The sequence below is a fragment of the Rhincodon typus genome, chromosome 16 (assembly GCF_021869965.1).
Source record: "Rhincodon typus isolate 14 chromosome 16, sRhiTyp1.1, whole genome shotgun sequence".
NCBI lineage: Eukaryota > Metazoa > Chordata > Chondrichthyes > Orectolobiformes > Rhincodontidae > Rhincodon > Rhincodon typus.
In genome coordinates this window covers 17,052,281-17,068,887 of record NC_063347.1, presented here as the reverse complement: position 1 = coordinate 17,068,887, position 16,607 = coordinate 17,052,281, and the positions used below count along the sequence as shown (strand labels likewise).

General features: G+C 39.5%; 1 protein-coding gene across 1 annotated transcript in view; it reads right to left on the bottom strand.

Annotated features, from left to right (window-relative positions):
* Nucleotides 1-16,607, bottom strand: part of LOC109934847 (inter-alpha-trypsin inhibitor heavy chain H3-like) — a 69,280-nt gene that overhangs the window by 34,579 nt on the left and 18,094 nt on the right. The window contains exons 10-12 of the mRNA XM_048606761.1: nucleotides 5,265-5,433; nucleotides 4,303-4,428; nucleotides 1,682-1,863 (exon numbers count right to left, since the gene is read on the bottom strand). Of these exons, the coding sequence (XP_048462718.1) occupies nucleotides 1,682-1,863; nucleotides 4,303-4,428; nucleotides 5,265-5,433 (477 nt within the window). The remainder of the gene's footprint in view (nucleotides 1-1,681; nucleotides 1,864-4,302; nucleotides 4,429-5,264; nucleotides 5,434-16,607) is intronic.

The following is a 16,607-nucleotide window of genomic DNA, read 5'->3' as shown; positions in this document are numbered from 1 at the left end:
TTGAGACCTGAACCTCCTTCCCTACCAAATAGATATCACCTCCCCTCTCCAGAGATGCTACCAACCACCATTATTCTGACCTGGCCCTGGACTTAGAATCAAAGATCTGCTTGTAATCCTACCTCCTAATAACTGACAATGGTTGGTCTTACCAACCAATCAAATGCTTGAAAGATTAAATAGCTGCATGATGGCTATGTCTGTTAAGGTGCCAAAGCCAGAAACCTGAAAAATGCTGCCCATATTGTGGAGGGAAATGTATTAGCATGGATAGAGTGTTGGCTAACAGGAAACAGAGTGTCTGGACAAATAGATCATTTTCAGGTTGGTAAGCTGTAACTAGTGGGTTTCCATATGGGCCAGTACTGAGCCATCAACTATTTATAATGTACAGTAATTAGGTGAAGGGACAGCATGTATCGCAGCCAGACTTGTCGCTGATCTAAAGATAGCTAGCAAAGCAAATTATGAGGGCATCAAAAGTCTTCAAAGGGCTGTGGATAGGTTGAGTTAGTGGGCAAAATTTGGAGATGGAGAATAATATGGGAAAATGTGAGGTTGTCCACTTTGGTAGGAGGAATAGAAAAGCAAACTATTATTGTAATAAGAGACAGTACAGAGGGCTCTTGGCGTCCTCATACTTGAATTGCAACTAAGTTAATATTTAGGTACAGCAGATAATTACGAAGGGAAATGGAATGTTGGCCTTCATTACAAGGGGAATGGAGTGCAAAAATAAGGATGTCTTTTTACAACTGCACAAGGCATCGATAAGAAAATATTTAGACTGTTGTGTACAGTTGTGACCTCTTTGTTTAGGAAAGGATGTACTTGCATTTGATTCTGTTCAGGGAAAGTTCACCATCCTAGCCCTTGGGATGAAGTGGTTATCGCATATTGTGTCTATTCTGATTGGAGTTTAGAAGAATAAGAGGTGATCTCAATAAAATATGTAATGCTGCGAGGAGGCTTCGTTGTATAAATGCTGAGAGGATGCTTTTCCTTATTGGGTAGTCTATAACTAGGGAACACCATTTCAAAATAAGGGGTCTCCCATTTAAGATGGAGTTGGGCACCTTTCTTGGCATTGTTAATCTAAGAATTCACTAGCCCAGAGTGGAGTAGATGCTGAATATATTCAAGGTTGATCCTTGATCCAAAAAGGAGTGAAGGACTATGGTCAAGGCAGACAGGAAAGTGGAGTTGAGACCATGATAAGATCACAGTGATCTTAATGAGTAGCAGAACAGGCTGAAGTCCTACTCCTCCTCATAATTTTTATGTTCTTATGTTTGTATGCAACTCCACAAATAGAACCAATTTGTGTAATTTGTGTAAGTCAGTAGCATACATAATTTAATACCATCTAGCTTATCAAATGGTTCATGGTAAGAGATGATGAAATATTATGAATTTCCTCACAGATGTCTTCATCCTGCTGCTATAACTTTATTGGAAGTTAGGTTGTCACCCAGTTCACTGGCTCAGCTGGATTTCAGGTGCATGTTCAGTGAATTTACAACATCAGAATTGAGGAAGGGTCACCAGAACTGAAACGTTAACTCTGATTTTTTTCTTCACAGATGCTGCCAGACCTGTGAGCTTTTCCAGCGACTTCTGTTTTTGTTCCTGATTTACAACATCCACATTTCTTTCAGTTTTTATTTAATAATCATTTTACCTGGAGCTGTAAGGGAGCATCTGAATCCTCATAAATTCTCCGTGCTACACCATTATTTTCCAGTGCCATTTTTTCCAGAAATCTATATTTAACATCATAACCAAACCCAAGGCAATACACATTGTACCTGCCATTGATGGCATTTTTAACATTCTCCTGGATTTTTGTTGGGTTTGATTCTCCTGTAATAATAAATGAACAAATGTAATTTATTTGTAACCAATCATTTAGAGAACTCAGTTCGCAGTCTGAATGTGCTAGTCTAAGATAAAATAAAATCATGAATCATGTATTTTTATTCTTCACAGATTTGTGAGGGGTTCAATCAGGATGATGAGAAGTGGAGACTTGATTACATTACGAGCATTAGTGAATAATAATTCCTTTATTTAAAAAGGAAATGAGATAGAAACCAGGAAAGTGCAAGCCAATTAGCTTAATGTCTGCCAGAGGTAAAATGTTAGTAGTTATTGGTAAAGATGTTATGGCAAGGCTCTTTGAAAAGTCCTTTGCAATCAGGAAGAGTCAATATGGTTTTGTGAAAGGGAAATAATGTGGGAAAATATGAAATTGTCCACTTTGGCCGGAAAAATAAAAAAAAAGTATATTATCGAAAAGGTGAGCGATTGTAGAGGTCTGAGTTGCAAAGGTATCTAGGTGTCCTAATACATGAATCATAAAAGATTATTATGAAGATTTAAATAATTAGGAAACCTATTGAGTGTTATTATTTATCGTAAGAAGGAATTGAATCATAAAGTGGTGAGGTTATGTTTTAGTTTAGGCATTGGTGGGACCCACATCCGGAGTATTGTATGCAATATTGATCTTCTCATTTGAGGATGTAAATACATTGGAAGAAGCTTGACTAGAATAATACCTTGAATGGGCAAGTTGTCATAGGAGGAAATGTTTGACGGGCTGGAGTATCTGCCGATGTTTAGAAGAGTAAGCGGTGACTTGATTGAAACATGTAAGATCCTAAGGGATCTTGACAGAGTAGATGTGAAAGGATGTTTCCACTTGTGGGAGCATCTAGAACTAGGATTCACTGCTTAAAAATCAGGGGTCATCCATGTAAATCAGAGATGAGAAGGATTTTTTTCTCAAGGAGGTTTGTTAGTCTTTGAAACACTCTTCCTGAAAATGTAATGGAAGCAGAGTTTTTGAATATTTTTGTAGAAGAGATAGATTCTTGGTAAGCAGAGAGGTGAAAGGTTATTGGTGGTAGGCAGGAATGTGGAATAATTAGATCAACAGTGATCTTATTGAATGGTGGAGCAGGATGGAGGGGCTGAGTGGTCTACTTCTGCTCCTAATTTATCTGTATGTTCATAGTTGTTTAGGTTCCATTTTTGAAATGACTATATATTATATTACAGTGCTTTTATCACTGATGAGGAAACTATATGACATACTTCAGAAATAATTTAGTCTCTATTGGATAGCTGAACTTCTACGTTAATGCACAAATAGTTATTAGAAAAATCTATCAAACCACTTGCATCGATCTCATTATTTTAACCCTTGGTATAGTGTGTGATTGAAGCCCATTCTTCCCTCAACCTGTTTTAAGTTGACCTGTCTAATGGGAAAATGGAAGGAATTTATGTGTCCACAGTGTTAAAGTGAGACTCTAACAGCTCTGTAACAGAAGGTTCGCTCTGTTAATTTGAGAACCATGATTTAGGCTAACTGAGGGAGTGTCACAGTCATCTGAACTTCCATTCAGATGAGAGACATTACATTATCCCAGATGGAAATAAGGACCCCTCTGGCATTAATGTGAAGGAAAGCAGGAGAATTCCAACCAGAGTCCTGACCAATATTTATCTTTCAACCAATACCGCAAAACAGATCTTAAGCCTCTGATCATCAAGCTGTTTGTGGATCTGTCTCTGAGGAAATTGGCACTTTTAAACTTCAAAAATAATTATTTGTCAAGATTTTTGGGAGGTGTTGTGTTCATGAAGGAGCTACTTGAGTTCAATACCTGAAGGAACAATGTTTACGTTCTTCCATCCCTAATAAATTAAAAGCAAATGGGAATAACAGATATTTGCATTAGGTAGTGAGGTCTGGGAGATTTATAAAGCAGATTCAAATTTTTAACATGGACAATTCACTAACTTGGCAATTTCTAGAAGGAGACTTGACTTTTTCACTTGTCTTTTATTATCTAAGGGCATCAGTAATGAAATGATGCAATAATTTCCAAGAACATTTCATCAGCAGCAAAGCAATCATTAGAATGCATAGCCTTATATCTTCCATAATAAAACAAAGAACTGCAGATACTGGAAATCTGAAACGAAAACAGAAATTGTTAGAGAAACTCAGCAGTTTTGGCAGCATCTGTGGAGACAAAGCAGAGTTAATGTTTCAGGTCCAGTGATGCTTCTTCAGACCCTCTCGTTCTGAAGAAGGATCACTGGACCCAAAACATTAACTCTGTTTTCCCTCCACAGATGCTGCCTGACTTGCTGAGTTTCTCCAGCAATTTCTGTTTTTGTTTCTTATCTCATCCATCACAAGTTTATTGTGCCCCTGTCTAGCTTCAAGCTTTATTCTGCAATCAGATTTTCAAAAGACAGAAATAAAAGGCATTTATTTTCACTAACCTGAATTCGGATCACCATCAGTTAACAAAATAATCATGGAGACACTTCTTTCAGGCAGAAGCTTGTCTTGATGGGACTTGTCCAGAAGTCCTACTGCTTTCAGCATCGGAGCATTTATATCTGTTCCTACAACAAAAGGTTGTCTTGGCTTTTAAAATTCTGCAGAAATTTACATGGTTCTATAACACCACCATAATATAAATTAAGCAACCGAATTTCATTCATTAAAGTGTCAGTTGTCTTCCTGTTTTTTTTAATAAAGAACATTTCACTGGGACAAAATTGCAAAATGTGGAAACATGGTTCTCTTAGAGTATCAGGAAATCCTCCAGGTTTTGTACCAGTTGCTCAGTAGGATAACCACTTAATAAGAAAATGTACCTGTATAATCACCATTAATTTGATTCTTGTCCCATTGTACTGTCATGCCACTTGGTGTTCATACTTGACACAATTAGACTCTTAATTCTGGATTTTAATGAATTTGAATTCCATTATTAGCCATGGTGGGCTTTGAACCTGTGTCCCCAGAACACTACCTGGGTCTGTGGATAACAGTCCAGTATTAATACCACTAGCTGTCATCTCCCCCAGTCAAGAATCTATCTACCTCTGCCTTTCAAAGATTCAAAGGTTCTGCTTTCATCATCTATTAATGAGAGATCTGAAGACTCACCACCCTTTGTGAGAAAAAGTAATCACCTTATCTCTGTCTTAGATGAGCTACCCCTTATTTTTAAACAGTGACCGCTCCCCTGTTCTAGATTTTCTTACAAGACAAAACATCCATTTCAGATTCACCATGTCAAAATCCCCCAGGATCTTACATGTTTCAATTGATTAATACCATTCTTATATTATTATGGTAATGTAATTAAAACATATAATGCAATGTCTTGTTCTATTTCTTATTAATACTCCCTATATGTATATTGTTGTACAATGAATGTAGTAATCTTTACCTCCTCTGGCTGAAATGGTTTGTACAAATATTTTAGCTTCAGCCACATTGTTTGGAGTTGCTTGAAACATGGAGTTTTTCCAGGTATCAGAAGTATCATCAAATATAATAATTGCAAAGTGATCTTTTGTGTTCATATCATCTAAAATTTTTAAAAGGGCTTCATTTGTCTGGAAGAGACAAAACATTAGTTTGTAACTGTAATTTAAGAGCTTCAAATTTAACAATCACATTAACCATGGAGCCACAGTGAGTTTTCGTACCATTTTCTGACACAATGACACACATCTGCGCACAAAATGATTTAGATTTAAATTAGATTTACTGTCACATGTACCGGAATATAGTGAAAAGTGCAATGAGTGACACAATGCAATACTAATTTTGACCAAACAATTTGAAAATAACTTTCACTGATTTAGATTTACAAAGCATGTTATAGAGCCATAGAAATTGTCATTATTTACTCTCTATTTCTGAACTAAGAATGGGTAATTTGCCACTGAAATCTACCTCTTTAACCTGGTGATATTTGCATCTAAATAGATGGTTCAAGATTCACAAAATGAATAAAATGTGCATCAGATGGCCCCAAATTTTAGCTTGTAGTATGCAAACAAACTTTGGAAATGAGTAAGAAACAGAGAACAAAAACCACAGATCATCTCAAGTAGCATGAAATTAGTTAGCTAGACGAAGTAGCTGTAGAGGATAAAGAATTGTGGTTCCGACAATGTGTATAAGACTCCCTTCTAGTGCAATATTTCACATGTCCACAAGGGGGGATTTACTGCTGGATCCAATAATGGGAATAAGCCAGAGCAAATTAAATAAGTGTAAGTAGGAAAACATCTTGCCAATAATGACCATAATATTATATATTTAAATATAATAATTAGGAAGATGTAGTTAGTGTTACAGGAACATAAAATGAGAACAGGGAGCAGAAGACACCATACAGTCCCTTGAGCCTGCTATATTGTTCAATACAAACATGGATGATCTTTGCGCCAACTCCACCTTCCTGCCTCCTCTATGTATTCCTTGGTTTGCTAGCATAGAGAAATATCTATGAAAATATAATTCCCAGAGATGTTTTCCATAGTAAATAGTAACATAGGTGTGTTTTTTTTTAAATTTCATTATGTCACACTGCGGTCTAGGACCACAACTCACCCTCCCTGAGTGGTTAGTCTACAACCTCCAGCAAATTGCTGTCAGGCTCCAGCTCCAGCGAATGCTACAAAGTCACAGTGTTTCACTCAGTTGTTGGCAGATGCTAGTAATCAACTGTGCTCACAGTAAGCATCACTAGACCGTAACTTGAAAATGATGCCTGACCACAGTACTCACAGACACAACACCCCAGACGTATACAATCAGACCCCACTTCTCCTCTTGAGTGTTGACAGAATACAACCTTTCCCAAGTATTGCCAAACTCATTCTCTAAGTGGCTGTCATGTTTCGATCCCTCTCTAGTTGTGTTCAACTGTACTTTAAGTGTTGCTACATTGCCAGTCTCAGAGTATTGCTAGACCTTTCAGTAGTTTCCAGCTTTCTATAAGTTGCCAACTCATAGAGATTCAAAAGTTTAGTCCTTCCCTTATTGACACAAGCTAGGAACACCAAGTGGCAACAGTTGCAGATCTTCCAGGGGCTCTAGACCTTCCAACACTGTAGGATCCTATTCTCCCTATCAGTTGCTGTTCAGAATCCAACTAAACCCCCAACGGACTACTTCCAAAACCTTTAGTTCTAATAAACAACAGAGCCAAGCTCTGCCAAATTTTTGTCACAGTTTTGTTATTTTACATCATGTATTTGCATAGTTTCAGTGTCACAGATCACTTAGTTATGAAGATGCTTTATATTTAATATTGCTCGGAGAAGACTTAAATTTTGAAAGATTTGCAGAAAACAGAATTTATTTCAAGTCTCATGATCCACCGGAGTGGATTCTCCAAGCAGTGTGTGTGTGTTGCCAATGCCAAGGTGCCCACTACCTGAAAACATGCAAATGGAACCAGTGACACAACACCACTGTGATAGGGCCATGGATGTAAGAATGCAATTTTCAGTGATCCACTACACCCAAGCGGACAACATCCTGCTTTAAATTACGGAAGGATGGGGATGCCCCCTACCCCGCCCTTGGACTGTGATAGACTACTGAACAAGTGGGACCCTCACAGCCCAAACTGTTCGGATTGAGACTAGAAACATCAATTTATACAAAATATTTAAAAACAGTAACAGATTACTCAACTCACCACCTCATATTTCGCTTGGGAACCCTGCAGCCCAATGGTATCAATGTGGACTTCACAAGCTTCAAAATCTCCCCTCCCCCCACCACATCCCAAAACCAGCCCAGCTTGTCCCCGCCTCCCTAACCTGTCCTTCCTCCCACCTATCCCCTCCTCCCACCTCAAGCCCCACCCCCATCTCCTACCTACTAACCTCATCCCGCCCCCTTGACCTGTCCGTCCTCCCTGGACTGACCTATCTCCTCCCTACCTCCCCACCTACACTCACCTTTACTGGCTCCATACCCGCCTCTTTGACCAGTCTGTCTCCTCTCCACCTATCTTCTCTTCTATCCATCTTCTATCCGCCTCCCCCTCTCTCCCTATTTATTTCAGAACCCCCTTCCCCTCCCCCATTTCTGAAGAAGGGTCTAGGCCCGAAACGTCAGCTTTCCTGCTCCTCTGATGCTGCTTGGCCTGCTGTGTTCATCCAGCTCTACATCTTGTTATAACAGATTACTCAACTCCAAATCCTTTTTGAATGTGTTTCCCCCATTCCCTGGATACTCTACCCTGTAGTGTGATCAAATGGGCAGAGCTGTCTTTGTTCCTGGCAACTGCTTTGTTTCTGTGAGAGCATGGTTGTGGTGGTATTGTCATTAAACAAATATTTCATGAAAAGAGGTCAATAGGAGTCACTGTGGGCATTGAATTTGTTTTATAAAAGGCTTCCTTGCAATTACATGACTGATGATAACTGCTTATTTTGCTGTATACCCTGCTGGAGCTGATTTTAAACAGTGACTGGCTTGGAAAAGAATCTTCTTTCTCTCTTATTGGAGAAAAACCTAGTAAGAAACAAACTGAGTTGGAAGAAAACGTGCTTTGAGCAAGCTGTGCAGCTGATCCCTCGCATTTCTGAAAAGAAAACCATCTATATCAGTTCAGGGTGAACCTATTTCTTTTGGAAGAATGATTTTTAAAAATCTCAAGATTGTATCCCTGAGCAGGTTGAGTCAGCAAAATTTCCTAGACAATTGTACATGATTTGGAGGTAGCAAGAACTGCAGATGCTGGAGTCAGAGACAACACAGTGTGGAGCTGGAGGAACACAGCAGGTCAGGCAGCATCAGAGGAGCAGGAAAGTTGATGTTTTAGGTCGGGACCCTTCTTCAGAATTTGTGACTTGTGACTTGACCACATGTGCCAGAAAATTAGTACAACAAAACCTAGAACATCCTATGTTTATCCTTTTTCTTTCAAGAATAGCCTCTTGACCAAAATATTTTTGTTTTCGGAAGGCCAAGCACTATTCTGTTCTTTTTCTGTCTGCTCAAGGAGTGTGTATGTGTTTTCATGTGTTTTGGTGATGTTTATGAGGATAAGTTTTTTTTTAAATATTACAGATTATATGTTAACTAATTCTTGCATTTTTATTGAATATGTTTTTTTTCGATAATAAAGCCATAATTGTGTTTATTAAGAATCCTGTTCGATAAATCTTGTTTAAAATCTGCTATAGCTAAGGTATTTAATTGGTCATCTTGGTAACTGGAAAAACTGTTTTATTTTGTGACTTGTGGAGTAATGGGATGACAGCAATGATGCGCTCTCAAGCCTCAGCCATATTAACAAGTGAACATTGTGGAATAAATCCTGAAACATGGGATTAATATTTTTTAGGTGGAATTTACAATCAGGAATGCAGCTCTTCCTGTGCACTATTAGATTAAAGGATTGCACAAGTTGGAGGTCATAATTATAAACCTGTGCTCTGTATAAGGTTTATTGAAATATTATACCTATTGCTGCAAACAGTCTCCTGTCAATACATTCAGCAAAACTTATCCTTTTAGAGATGACAGGCTGATTAAGTGCACTGCAAAGGAGTTTATTTAATCAAGATTTAGAAGTTAAAAAGACAGAGGGTGGAACATTGTGGGGGATGAGTGACGTGGGATTTGGATGGATTCGTGGTAGAGTTCAGTGAGGATTGGAGAGGCCTTTCTAAATGTCAGGAGCATCTTAATGCATCTTTTATGCATTTCTTCAGCGAGAACTTAGTGTTGCCGACCCAGCTCCTGTACTGGACCAGACTACATCTCCAGTTTCTTTGTTTGCTGTTAGTGCTCACTCACTTTGACCCTATCTGCATGCTCACAGCATCCCTGCCTTCTATTGCCTTGCCTCGCCTTTTTCCATTTTGCCCCTGACTAGAGATAACAGGCTCATATTACTTCTGTCTTGCCTTGCTGTTTAGCACAGATACAAAGCCAAGAAGCTAGTTTTGGTTGTCAGCAGTCAGACAGCATGAAACAGACCCTTCCGTCCAGCTCATCCATGCCGACCAAGTTTCCCAAGCTAAACTAGTTCCATTTGCCTGCATTTGGCCCATATCCCTCTAAACCTTTCCTATTCATGTACCTACACAAACATTTTTTAAATGTTGTAACTGTACCTGCATCTACCACTTCCTCTGGCAGTTCATTCCACATACGAGCCACACATAGTGTGAAAAAATTGCCCCTCAGGCCCCTTTTAAATCTTTCTCCTCTCACTTAAAAATATGCCCCCTAGTTTTGAACTCTCCCAACCTAGAGAAAAGATCAATCCTCAGTCAAATCAAAGGAGATGGACTTTGTGTAATTCGTACCAGCATAGTAAATCAAAGGCAGCCTCAAATACCTGAACAGGATCTTGGACATTGTCAGTGAGGATGTTTTCCAAGAAAGGAATAAGGAATCATAAGTCAGGCTGCCCATCATCCTCTTGTGCCCACATTTGGAGATGACACAAGTATGGATGAGGAGGATACCAAGAGTCCGCAAAGAAATATAGAGGTTTTGAAAAAATGAAATAACTCTGTTCTGAAGAAGGTTGAACAGACTCGAAACATTAATTCTCATTTCTCTCCACAGAGGCTGCTAGACCTGTTGAGTTTTTCCAGCATTTTGTGTTTTTGTATATTTGGCAATGGAAGGGGAACAGAGTAGATGTAAAGATGGGAGCAAAGTCCAATTGGATATAGAGGAAATTCTAGGACATTCCAGTAGGCAGAGAAGACATGGGCATGATAAGGCACATGGAGTTCCAGAAAGCTAAATTGTGCCTATTTGAATGCAAGGAACTTTGACTAGTAAGGTGGATGAACTTAGAACATTGGTCAGCATGTGGGAATCTGATGCGGTTGCAATCATTGAACCATGGTTGAAGGAAGGACAGAACTGGCAGTTCAACATTCCAGGGTATATTAGTTTCAAGTCAGATGTAAGAGAAGTAGGGGCATTGCATTATTGATAAAATAATCCATCACTGCAGTAATGAGGGAGGATATCCTAGATGGGTCTTCAGATGAAGGCATCTGGGTAGAGCTTAGAAATGAAAAAGTGGAGAATACTTTGCTGGGATTATACTACAGGTTTCCCAACAGAGGGAGATAGTGGAGTAGATATGTCGGCAAATCACAGGGGAGAGGAATAGCATTGTAGTTGTAGGGGATTTCAACTTCGCTAACATTAACTGGGATCACATAAGTGTGGTAGGATTAGACGGGGTGGAATTTTCATTGTGCATCCAGAAGATCTTTTTGTGCCAGTACATAGATGGCCCTACTAGGAAAGGGGCAGTGCTAGATGTAATTATAGATAATGAAGCTGGTCAAGTGATTGAAGTTTTATTCGGCGAGCATTTTGGGGATAACTCTGTAAGATTCAAAGTCATTAGAGAAGGAGTTAAGGATAGCGCAGAATTTAAATGTCTAAATTGGGGGAAGGCCAATTTCAATATCATTAGACATGATTTGGCAAACATAGTCTGGGAACAGCTAATTGTAGCTAAGTTTACATTTGGAAAGCAGGAATCTTTTAAAAGTAGTATAGTAAAAATTCAGAGCCAGCGAGTTCCTCTAAGAGTAAAGAGCAAGGGCTGCAAGTCCAGGGAACACTGAATGTCAAGAGATATTAGGAGTTTGATAACGAAAAAGAAGGAAGCATATGTCAAGTACAGTGCATTAAAAGCAGGGGGAGGCACTTCAAAAACATTGAGTGTGTTAGGAACCCTCAAGAAAGAAATTAGGAGCAGCCATGAACTATCTTTGCCAGATAGGATTAAGGAAAACCCAAGGCATCTTGTAAGTATATTAAGAGAAAGAAGATTATCAGGGAAAGAGTGGGACCTATTGGAGACTTAAAGGGCAATCTGTTTGTGGAGCCAGAGGACATGGCTTTAGTCTCAAATGAATATTTTTCATCTTCATTCGCAGTGGAGAAGGGCATTGTAGCGATGATTTCAGTTGAGATGGTGAGGTTGTAGAACATGATGAGATGAATAAGAAGGAAGTATTAAATGTTTTAGCAGGCATTAATGATTTCAGGCTACAGTCTGATACTGATCAGCTGGTAAATTGAGCAGGGCAATGGCAGGTGGAATTTAATCCTGATAAGTCTGAGGTGATGCATTTTGGGAGGTCTAAAAAGGGTCAATAAATACTGAGGAACAAAGAGACTGTGGTGTACAAGTCCATAGACCCCTGAAGGTGCCAACACAAGTAGACAGCGTGGTGAATAAGGCATATAGGATGCTTGCCTTTATTAGCTGGGGCATTGAATATAGGAGCAAGGAAGACTTGTGGCAATTTTATAAAACATTGGTTAGGACAGATGGAATACTGTGTGAAAATCCTCTAACCACACTATTGAAAGGAGTGATTGCACTGGAGAAGGTGCAGAGGATATTCACCAGGATGAAAAGTCTCAGTTATGAGGAGAGATTGGATAGGCCGGGTTTTGTTTTCCTTGGATAGTGGAGACTGAGGGGGGAATATGATTGATGTATACAAAATTATGAGAAGCATAGACAGGGTAGATTGTGAGAATCTTTTCCCCAGGGCAGATATGTCCAAGACGAGAGGGCACAAGTTTAAACTAAGGAGTAAGTGGTTTAGAGGAGATCTGAGGAAAAATGTTTTTACCCAGAGGATGGTAGAAATATGGAATGTGCTGCCTGAGAAGGTGGTGAAGGCAGATACTTTTAAGCATTTGAGAACATCTGTTTGAGTGCTTAAAATTTCATGAAATAGTAGGCTACGGACTAAGTGGAGGTAAATGGGATTAGTGTAGTTTGGTATTCGTTAGTCAACATTGACATGGTGGCCTGAAGCACGTTTCTATGCAGTGTGACGAGAACAAAGAACAAAGAAAATTACAGCACAGGAACAGGCCCTTCGGCCCTCCAAGCCTGCGCTGATCCAGATCCTCTATCTAAACCTGTTGCCTGTTTCCCAAGGATCTGTATCCCTCTGCTCCCTGCCCATTCATGTATCTGTATAGATACATCTTAAATGATGCTATCGTGCCCGCCTCTACCACCGCCGCTGGCAACGCGTTCCAGGCACCCACCACCCTCTGCGTAAAGAACTTTCCACGCATATCTCCCTTACACTTTTCCCCTCTCACCTTGAAATCGTGACCCCTAGTAATTGAGTCCCCCATTCTGGGAAAAAGCTTCTTGCTATCCACCCTGCCTATACCTCTCATGATTTTGTAGACCTCAATCAGGTCCCCCCTCAACCTCTGTCTTTCTAATGTAAATAATCCTAATCTACTCAACCTCTCTTCATAGCTAGCATCCTCCATACCAGGCAACATCCTGGTGAACCTCCTCTGCACCCTCTCCAAAGCATCCACATCCTTTTGGTAATGTGGCGACCAGAACTGTATGCAGTATTCCAAATGTGGCCGAACCAAAGTCCTATACAACTGTAACATGACCTGCCAACTCTTGTACTCAATACCCTGTCCGATGAATGAAAGCGTGCCGTATGCCTTCTTGACCACTCTATCGACCTGCGTTGCCACCATCAGGGTACAATGGACCTGAACACCCAGATCTCTCTGTGCATCAATTTTCCCCAGGGCTTTTCCATTTACAGTATAGACTCTCTGACTCTATGAGATAGGATGTGAGTGGGAAAATATTTGGCAAGTTGAGTATGATGCAGGAAAATGTGAGGTCGTTCTCTTTGTCAGAAAGAATACAAAAGCAGAATATTACTTAAATGGAGTGATACTCTAGAATTTTGCAGTTCAGAGGGACCTGGGTATTCTTGCAGATGAATCACAAAAAGAAAGTACATAATTAATTAGGAAGGTAAGTAAAATGTAGGCCTTAATTACAAGTGGTTTGAAGTATGAAATTAAGAATATCTGGCTACAACTGTTGATGAGGCCACACCTAGTTTTGGTCTCCTTACTTATGGAGAGATATACTTGTACTATAAACAGTTCAGAATATGTTTACAAGGCTGATTCCTGGGATGAAGAGCAAAACAGAAGTTGCTGGAAAAGCTCAGCAGGTGTGGCAGTATCTATGAAGAAAATATCAGAGTTAACGTTTCGGATCTGGTGACTCTTCCTCAGAACCGGATCCAAAGCATTAACTCTGATATTTCCTTCACAGATGCTGCCAGACCTGCTGAGCTTTTCCAGCAACTTCTGTTTTTGTTCCTAATTACAGCATCCACAGTTCTTCTGGTTTTTATTCCTGGGATAAAGAGTTTGTCCTGTAAAGCAAAGTTGGGCAGGTTTATATACTTGTATATTTTCTGTTTTATGTAAACAATTTGGAAATGGGTGTTGAGGGCAAAACCTCTAAATTTGCAAATGGTGCTAAGCCAGAGAGAATCGTGAATTGTGAGGATGATGCTGAGCAGCTGTAGAGGGACATTGACAAGTTGGCCAAATGGGTGGACACCTGGCAGATGAAATTCAATGCAGAGAAATGTGATGTAATTCATTTTAGGAGAAGAAATAGAAGAGACAATAGAGGCTCAATGCTAAAACTTTGAGGGAAGTACAGGAGCAGAGGGACTTCAGGGGTCATGTGCATAATTCTCTGAAGGTGGCCAGAAAAGTTGAAACTGTTGTTAAGTAGGTTTGTAGAATCCTTAGGTTTGTGCACAGAGGCATAGAATATAAAAGCAAAGAAGTGATGCTGCACCTCTACAAATCATTGGTCAGACCTCATTTAGGGTATTGTATTCGGTTCTGGGCAACTTATTTAGGGAAGGATGTTAGAGCCTTGGAGAGAGTGCAAAGGAAATTTACTTTAATAAAATATACCAGGAATGAGAGATTTTCAATACCGAGAAAGATTACAGAATTTGGGCTTATTTTGCTTATAGCAGAGAATATGAAGAGGTGACCTTTTGAGATGTTCAAAATAAGGAACAACTTTGTTTGGGTAAAAGGGAACATTCTGTTTCCATTCATTGCATGTCAATAACTAAGGATCACAATTTCAAGATTGTCAGCAAGAAAGCTAGAAGTGAGGTGAAGAGAAACTTCTTTACTCAGAGAGTTGTTAGGGTTTGGAATGCACTTCCTGGGAGAATAGTCGAGGTGGATTGCGTAGAAGGTTTCAACAGAAAGCTGGATTTATGTTTGAAAGTGATGAATTTAGAAGGCTATGGAGACAGGGCTGGAAAATGGGACTAGCTAGGTAGCTCTTACAGTTCTGAGGAAGGGTCACTTAGGCCCAAAACATTAATTTTGATTTCTCTCCACTGATGCTGCCAGATCTGCTGAGCTTTTCCAGCAATTTCTGTTTTAGCTCTTTCAGGAGACAGTATAGACATGATGGGTCGAATGTTCTCCTTCTGTACTGTAAGATTCAATGATTGTAGGTTTGACCTACACTAATTGGAATTTAGAAAAATATGAAACAGAATATTGATGATACCAAATTGGGGGTTTGCTAATGCTGAGTAGGTCCACAACACCTTACAGGAAGACTTTAATATACTTGACGAATGATCTAATAATTAGCAAATTAAGTTTAATACAGATAAATATGAGGTAGTATATTTAGTAAGAAGAATAGGGAGTTCACTTATTTCTTGCAAGTCTGGGTGGGGTAGACAGAAATTGATTTTAGAGAATAAAAGTTAATGGATAAGTTCAGGGAATGCAGAATGAGAGACAAGAAGTAGAATAGAACTGAGTTTCAATGGATAGAAGATTGGTTAGCCAGTAGAAGGCAAAGAGTTGGTAAGGGGGAATTTTCGGGATGGCAGTCTGTTACTAGCTGCTGGGATCAGTGCTGGGGCCACAATTGTTTACTATATATATATAAATTTTCTGTAAGAGGAAAGTGAATGTACTATAGCCGCGTTTGTGGATGACGCAAAAATATTTGGAAAGTCAAGTACTGGAGATGACACAAAGAGTTCGCAGAGGGTGTACACAGGTTAAGCAAGTGGGCAAAGACTTGGCAGATGAAATATAATGTGGTAAAATATGAGATTATGCACTTTGGCAGGAAGAATGGAACAACTAAATATTACCCAAATTGAGAAAGACTGCTGAAGGCTACAGAACAGAAAGATTTGGGGGTCCTCATGCATGAGTCATATAAAACTAGCATTCAATTTCACCTGGTGATAGGCAAGATAATTGGAGTGTTGGCCTTTATTTCAAGGGGAATGGATTATAAAAGTAGGAAGGTTTCGTGAAAATCATACAAAGCACTAGTCAGAATATAGCTGGCATACTGTGAACAGTCTTGGGCCCCTTACCTAAGGAAATGAATACTGGCATTGGAGACAACCCAGAGAAGGTTCATTAAGTTAAGACCAGGGAGGGACTATCATTTGAGGAGACTTGAGTAGGGCTGTAGTCATTGGAATAAAGAAGAATGAGCGGCGAATGTATTGATTCTTAGGTGACTTGACAGGACAGTTGCACCCAGGTTGTTTCCCCTTGTGGGAGAATCTAGCTCCAAAAGGCACAATATTAGAATAATAGGCCATCCATTTAAGAGAGATATGTAAAGGAAATGGAGAAATGTGGAAGAATTTCTTCTGAAGGTATTGAATCTGTGGAATTCTTTACTTCAGGGGGCTATCGAGGTTGGGTCATTAAGCATTTTCAATGTTGAGATGACAAACTTTTATTCAATAAGGGAATAGAGGATTACAGGGAAAAGACAAAGAAGTGGATTTGAGGATAATCAGATCAGCCATGGTCCCAATGAATGGTGGTGCAGACTTGATGGGCTGATTGGCCTACATCTGCTCCGACATCTTACAATCTTATGAGT